Source organism: Aphidius gifuensis, linkage group LG4 (genome assembly GCF_014905175.1).
Source record: "Aphidius gifuensis isolate YNYX2018 linkage group LG4, ASM1490517v1, whole genome shotgun sequence".
Lineage (NCBI taxonomy): Eukaryota > Metazoa > Arthropoda > Insecta > Hymenoptera > Braconidae > Aphidius > Aphidius gifuensis.
In genome coordinates this window covers 9043951-9052524 of record NC_057791.1, presented here as the reverse complement: position 1 = coordinate 9052524, position 8574 = coordinate 9043951, and the positions used below count along the sequence as shown (strand labels likewise).

The 8574-nt window shown below is 27.2% G+C and overlaps 1 protein-coding gene across 1 annotated transcript; it reads left to right on the top strand.

Annotated features, from left to right (window-relative positions):
* The first annotated feature begins 710 nt into the window (after positions 1–710).
* On the top strand, positions 711–7738 carry LOC122853827. The gene is made up of 2 exons (XM_044154245.1): positions 711–2888; positions 7499–7738. Exons 1-2 carry the CDS (start codon positions 711–713, stop codon positions 7736–7738), a joined length of 2418 nt encoding a protein of 805 aa, XP_044010180.1.
* Positions 7739–8574: the final 836 nt, after the last annotated feature.

The window sequence follows — 8574 nt, the reverse complement described above, 5'->3', positions numbered from 1 at the left end:
AACTTATTACTATTTGATAGATATAGCTTTTTATAAAATCACCTTTAATATACATTTTATTTTTTTTAATTATTATTAATTTTGGAATCAGTAATCTAAAATATTTTTTCCACGGTTTAAATTCTAAAATTTAAATTCAATAGCTTTTTTTTAAGCTGGTGAATAATCCATTGTTTTTACAAAGATCATTTTGCTTTGCAATGTTTTTTTTTTTGTTGTAAAAATATTTTAATTTATTGAAAAAAAAAATAAGAGAATATTTATTAATTTATTTTTATGTTTTTCTAGGTGTTACTTGTGCTCAAGTGTATTCGCTGATGGTTTAGGAAAAGTTAAATTTTTCTTCTGCAAGTTGTGAATTGAGACAAAAAGGACTTGTCAAGAATCTTCATTTGTAAATAAGCAACTTATTTTCAAGACAAAAAAAAAAAAAATAGAATAAACAAAAACAGTTAATATTCTTTTGAACATGAAGGAAAGAAAATATTTTCATATATGGTAATGAACTAAACTTAAATTCAACAGCTTTAAAAAATCATCATTTTTTATAAACATTTAGCTTGAAAAACACTGAAACCGATGAAAAAAAGTAACCCGTATTTTCAATATCTTTAAATAATTTTAATTTACTCACTCACGTCAAACAAATTTAAAATCAACATTAGGCTATATTTTAATTAAAAGGAGAATCATATTTAGTTTTTTTAAAAATGTATAAATGTCCGAGTTGTTTAAAGGTCACATGGGCTTCAGACAATAGCAAAGAACTTTTAGAACACACGAAACATAGTCACAAATCCGGTGTGAGATCAGGTCATTGTCCAATAGATGAGTGCGAAAAACCATTTGGGGATATTTATAAATATATATCTCATGTCAATAAATTCCATCAAATAACTACACTTGTTGATACACAACAGCAAAAAAGACCACAATCACCAATAAGCGATCAAGTACACAAAAGAATTTGCATTAACTTACAAACCCCATCAATTGATACTGCTGATTTAATAAATAATGAACAACCAATTCCCAGTTCCATTCGTTTGGAATCAGCTTTCGACATTCAACTTTTAGAATTCAAAAATACTTTACATGATAAAGCAGGTGATGTAGTGAAAGATTTATATGCAGATGTTTCACTGTCAATGAAAGTTGTACAACAGATAATCAAAATATTCAGTGCATATCAAAAAATAGCCATAGAAGAGTTAAAAAAAATTGAACCTAAATTACTTTCTGACAGTAGAATTGATACAGCTTCAAATTTCTTAAAAACCTCTTTTCTTAATATAAATACACAATCAAAAGCTTTTAAATATCTTGATGTTAAAAATGCATTAATTAAACCTGTACCAAAATTAATCGAAAAACGTTCAAAACCTATTAAAAACAAGAAAAATAGAAAAACAACTTGGTTACCGAGTAAATCATACATTCAAACTATCCCAATGAAACTTGTGTTAAAAAAATTCCTGGAGATACCTAATGTTCTAAATACGATTACAGACTCATTAGAAAAGTCTAAAATCTCATATCCAGTATCATCGTTTGTTCAGGGGGAAGCTTGGCGTAATATCATTTCACAATATCAAAATAAATTTGTAATACCATTGAGCATTTATTTTGATGATTTCGAAATAAATAACCCACTTGGTTCCCATAAAAAAAAAATAGAAGCAGTTTATTATACGATCGCCTGTCTCCCACATGAATTTTGTGGTAAAATAGAAAATTGGTTTGTTGCTCAATTTCACAAAGAAGCTGATTATTCAAGGTTGGGAAATAAACGTATTTTTGAAAATTTTATATCTGAACTTCTCGAGCTGCAAAACCGCGGAATAAGTTTGGTAATAAACGGTGTACAACGTCAAGTATATTTTCATGTGGGTCGTGTGTTAGGAGACAATTTAGGCTTGAATCAAATTTTAGGTTTTGTTAAGGGTTTTACAGCAATACATTACTGTAGAATATGTATTTCAAGTAAAACAGAAAATCGAACAATAACTGGAGTCGAACAATGTATTCTACGTAATCAAGAAAATTATGATGAAGATGTTGAACGTACTAAATCAACAAAAAAACATAGTCGCGGAGTGTGGGAAAGATCAGTTTTTGAGCCTGTTTTTGATATGTTTAATTCTCCTTCTGTTGATCCTCTTCATGACCTACAAGAAGGAACCAGTAAACGTTGGATTTTAAAAATTCTTGATACGTTTTTGGTTGATAGGGATCTTGAATTTGAGCTCAAAAATTTAAATGATAATATAAAAATGTTAAACGTTGACACAAGTAGCGGCATGAATATTCCTTCGGAAATAACAGATGAATGGATCATAAAAAAAAAACGTCTTCGTTTGACTGGGTCAGAAATGGGTTTTCTTATTGAATATTTAGGAATATTAATTGGTTCATACATTCCACGTGGTAACAAAATTTGGGAAATTTATATTTTATACAGAAAAATATATTTTTTAATAATGGCACCAAGCTTCTCTGAAGACACTCCTGACAAACTTGATATACTGATAAAAAAATTTTATAAAGCAATTAGAGACACAAATTTTGGCTCTATCATACCAAAAGACCACTTTCTTTTACATTATCCACGTGCAATGAAGTATTTAGGTCCTTTGCGTTATGCTTCAACCATACGAGGAGAAGCTGTTCACAGAGATAGAAAAAGAACAGCAAATACAGCAATATCACGTGTTAACCTTTTTTACACCTTAGCTTTAAGATTTCAATTAAAATTGGCCAAAAAATTTGTTGACAATCAACCAATGATGAATCTTGTGACACATAAAGTAAAAAAAAAAATATTTATGGAAAATATTGTTGAATTCAGAAATCTTGAGAACATAAGTCCAGTAGAGGGAGAAAAACAGGTAGAATTATTGTCTGAAGCCAAATATGACGGGACTTTGTACAAGCCAGGTGTTAACATTATAATTGATATAGTAGAAAACGTACCAGTGTTCGCAGAAATAAAATATATTATCGAAACTGACGAAATAATATATTTTATTGTTAAGAAATTAAAAACGAGTCACTTAGACGATCATATACAAGCGTATGTAGTAGAAGAAACTGCAACATGGCTTTTTACTCAAAAAACTGAACTGGTAACTCATATGACGTTTTACTGTCAGTCAGTTGAATTACCAGCAAGTTCCAATGATGAAAACAAATTCCAAATAAAAAACGTAATATCTCATACATTTTTTTAATGCATACTCAATGATAATAAAAGAATCTAATATCGATCAAAAAAAAAAAACAATGTTATTACCAAAAATATATCAATAGTGAACAAAAAAAAAGTTAGAAATTTTATGTTTTGTTTTGTTGTTTTATGTTCTGAAATTTAAATAGAATAAATAAAATTGATTATTTAATCAATATTTGATATTATTAAGGAATATAGTTTTTAAGTCGAATAAAATTTTGTAATACCTGTAATTATATTATTTATTTTGTAATTCTGTTTTTGATGAAAAATAAAATAAAATTTTTTTTTGTATTACTAAGGCAGATTTATAAGTTGTTTGCATGTTATTTTATGATTTTTGATATAAAATTTAATTGTGTTTTTTTTTTTTTTAATTTTTCTACATAAATTTTTTTTATTTAAAAAATTTTTTTTTCCATTTTGAAACAATAAAAATTCTTTTTTTTTTTATAAATAACTAATATAATATATAAAAAAAAAATTAAACACCAACATTTCCAGTTTCTCAAGTAGAAGAAACAAAAATAAACTTTACATAAGCGCTACCGTGGCGCAGCGGTTAAGGCGTCCGCTTCCCAACTTGTAGGTCCCCGGTTCGATTCCCAGTTAAAGCAAATTTAGATTTAGATTAGGTTTTAGGTAGCGAAAAAAAAAAAAAAAAAAAAAATATTATTTCTTAAGCTTTGCCTTAGCGTTTCAGTGAAAAAAATAAATAATAAAAAAATTTTTTTTTAAAATGATTTTTTTGAATATAATTAAAATTATATCAAATTTTTAATTATTCGGATTAAACTACAAATAATTTGTTTTAAACAATAACTTTTTTGTAAAAAGAATCAATTTTTTTATTCCAAGGTTAATACTGCTTTAAGTCAAACATACTGAGGCATATTTTTACACGTTAATTTCTTGTTGAGATTCCTTTGTCGTTTGAAACAAAAAAATAATCGATTACAATAATCATAATACCGTTTGTGTCAAACAGCCAAGAGAAAAAATTTAGAAGTTTATTTCTTGTTGCTGTCCATCTGTCGTTTGAAACAAGAAGCCTATCTATTATAATAATCATAATACCGTTTGTGTCAAACAGCCAAGAGCAAAAATTTAGAAGTTTATTTCTTGTTGCTGTCCCTCTAACGTTTGAAACAAGAAGCCTATCTATTATAGTAATCATAATACCGTTTACGTCAAACAGCCAAGAGCAAAAATTCAGAAGTTTATTTCTTGTTGCTGTCCCTCTAACGTTTGAAACAAGAAGCTTATCTATTATGACAATCATCATAGTGTTAGTGTCAAGGAGTAACAATGGTTGACGTTTAGAAGTTTTTTTCTTGACACATACCATTTATCGTTTGTTACAAAACGTTATCTGAATGATACAAACAAATCTTGTTTAATTCAAGATTTTTTGTTTCTTTTAACAAAACAATTATTATTTTTATTATGTAATTTATTTATTGTTTCAAAAAGTATTTTGCCAAGAAAATTATTTCTACTGTCAAGAAATATTCTTCTTCTTTTATTCATTTTCAATTCCTTTAATGCTATCACATCACCCTTTTTTCCCTAGAAATTTTCTGCCTCTCCATTCCATAAAGTTAGTTCAATCTAAAATATATTTCCTTTGGTAAATTTATTATCTTTGTTTAGTTTAATCAAACTTTTTTTCATTTAAGATTTATTTTACTTCATAATCACTGTCGTCTGCTAATGTTATTGTTCTTTATTTTAATAACCGTCCTGACATTGCATATATAAATTCCACTTTATTTATTGCTATTATGATTGCGATGATATTTAAATAATGTCATTATTATTATTGAATAGTTTTCTTTTTTTTTTTTTTTTTTTTTCGCTAAAATTATTTTGCCTGCAAATGAATTAATTGGTAGATGTACAATTTCTTGTATTTTTTTAATCTCGAAATTAATTTTTGGTAATTTTCATTTTCCTTATCGTCATCGAATTTTATATTAGCTTCTACTGGTATGATTATTTCTTTATTATTTATTGATGGGTATTGTTCATTAATTTTTCTCACTAATCCTCCAGTGATCGTATATATTTTGTTTAACTTGAATATTTAATAATTTGTCATGTTAATAATTTTTTAAAAATCTTTTTGTTGAAAAATCTTGTTGTTAAATATGATTTTTCCATGATATTTTGCTATACTTTTCTTTTTTGTTTACTCATATTTTTCTAATATTTTCTTATAATTATCGTATTTTTCTTTATATTCAATGATTTTTCTATATTTTCGTTTATTCGTTTATATATTCTTTATTTTTCTATATTTTTCTTCATTTTCCATATTCATCTTGTTTAGATTAATTAAGGGACTTAGAAATTTTTTAAGGGGTGGGGGGCATAATTGATATGTTCCCTTATTTATCATTTTTTTCTTTATATTCAGTCACTTTTCTATATTTTCCTTTATATTTACCGATTTTTCTTTGATATTTTCCTATATTCTCCTTTATATTTACTGATATTTTCCCATATTTATCGTTTCTTTCTTTATATTCAGTCACTTTTCTATATTTTTCTTTATATTTTCTATATATATTGTATTGGTTAAGATTAAGGTTGGGGGGGTCCAGAAGAAAAGCGAAAACAATAGGAAATTAAAATTCCCTAAAATTCCCTTTTGATTTAAAAAAAAAAAAATGTTGCTGATTTTTTAATTAACAATAAATATATATAATAACAATATAACAAACTATCTTCATAATATGTCAAATTTTATATGTATAATCAAGCATCAACGACCACGCCATTTATGAACGACTATGGGCATCACCTTCTGGCTGCTGGCAGTTGATTGAGCCGACTGAGTTTCCGTCACTTTCCGTTGGCTTGCCACACCCGTATTCACGGGACTATATGGTCTAACGGAAACTCAGTCGACTGCCAGAAAGCAAAGCGCATAGTCGTTCATAAATGGCGTGGTTGTTGATGCTTGATTATATAAAATTTGACATATTATGAAGATAGTTTGATTTATTGTTATTATATATATTTATTGTTAATTAAAAAAAAAAGAAAGTGTTCTAGTCGAGTTTAATAATGAGATAGACCCTGATGATTCAGAAGTGACTGTAACTGTTTGTCAATGGATTGAGTGTCATCATGTTTCATTGGCTTGGTTTATATCTTTGTTTGAAAAATGAATATTATTGTACAATAAATAAAAAAACTCGTTACAGCAATAAATAAATGAAATAAATCAATTATATACAATGTTATACATAAAAAATAAAATCTATACAGGACTATTCTATAGATTTTTTATAATATTTCTATAAAAACTATTCTATAGGAAAAATTTTATAAAACATTCCGTTTTGGATATTTTATAAAAATCATTCAAAATTTTATAGAAGAATATTTTTATAGAACAGCGTATTATTATGATTATGATATATACAAATCATTTTTTTTTATAAAAATAATCCTATAAACCAAATCCTATAAAAAATTAATAAATTCATTTTATAAAAATCAACCACAAATTTCATAGAATTTATTCTATAAAAAAAGCGCCAAATCTATATAAGAATTTGTATAAAAATTTGTATAAAAATTTTTATAAAAACGTTTTATAGAAATGTTTATAAAACTTTTTGCTACGTGAAGTTGTACCAGTTGATGAGGCGAAGTTAAATTCCATATTTATTTTTGATGACGTTGCAATGGAAAAACAAAATAATATTCGAGCATATTTTTGTCAAGGAAGGCATAAAAATGTTGACAGTTTCTATATAAACCAGTCATACGCTCGTATACCAAAACTTTTGATTCGTGATAATGTAAATTTCCTCATTTTATTTAAACAAGATAAGATAAACTTGCGGCATATATATAATGATCATGTAAACACAGACATAACATTCGAAAATTTTGAAACCATGTGCTTGAAATGCTGGAAAGATAATTATGGGTTTATTGTTATTGATAAAGATAGTGAAATAAATGCTGGACGATACAGAAAAAATTTTGATACATTTATTAGCATTGATGCATAAAACAAATAATGTATCATACTCATGAGGGCAAAATAGTGAGCAGATCAGTTCACGACACCAAGAGTGCAAGATGCCTCTGACTAGAGAAAACCTTGTGGAAGAATCTAATATTTTAAGTGAATTAGAAAAAGTTCGAAAAGTAATACAACAAAAACATAAATTATTAAAACATAATCAAGATACTTTAGAGCAGTCATCGATTAATTATTTTAAGCCACTGCTGACACCACTCAAACAGATTAGTGATAAAGTTTCAAATTCAAAAATCATTGAGGCATCAAAAGATTTCAATTTTGATGAGGAAAATGAAGATAACAAAATTGATGAAAATAGCAAAATTTTCGATGATACTTTAATAAATGTGGAAGAAGAAGAAAATAGTGCAAAAAAAGTCATAGAAAAAAATAATATTACAAGTATCAATGATGATGATAGCTTGGTGAATCATTATCTTAACACCATCGATACAATAGCATAGGATAAAGATTTTGGAGTAAGAAAATTCAGGTCCTACTATAAAATTGGTTCTGCTGAAGTTTCTTTTAAAGACAATTGTGTATATATTGATAACAATTTATATGAAATGACACCAGGAATAATGGAATTATTATTCATGAAAAGTCCGAATAAAAATCAAGTGACAGATATTGATAAAAAAAATTATTCTAATATTATCATAAATACAAATGGTCATCTAAAACGTTATGAATCACTTGGATCTATCAGAAATCCAGCTTCATCAAAATTTATAAAGTATATTTCACCACATATTACTGAGCATCATGGTGCTGGTCTTTTGCCTACAACTATGAGTCTCCAAAGCACAAGAAATATTCCACAACTAGATTATGTATGGTGGAATGATCCTGAAGAGCTTGTCGAACGCCTGCGATTACTGATTGCCTCACGAGCAGCTGGAAACTCCAGCCACAATAATGAAATCATATCGATTATTGAGGAATTGCGAGAAGCTGGTTTCATATATTAAGAAAATTGCATATTAATAATTAGTTGTTGCATATCATCAGTTGATGTAACATGGCAAAGTTTAAATGGGACATTGTTAAAGAGCTTCATGCGCCTGCGCGAAAAATTTTTTCAAGAAGACATGTTGACATTCGTGACATTGATGAGACCTGGCAAGCTGATCTTGTGGAAATGATTCCATATGCTGCTGAAAATAATGGCTATAAATACATATTGACTGTAATTGACAACTTTTCAAAATTTGCATGGGCTGTAGCTGTGAAAAATAAAAGTGCAATCGAAGTTACAAAAGCATTTGAAAGCATCTTAAAACTTGGCCGTATTCCA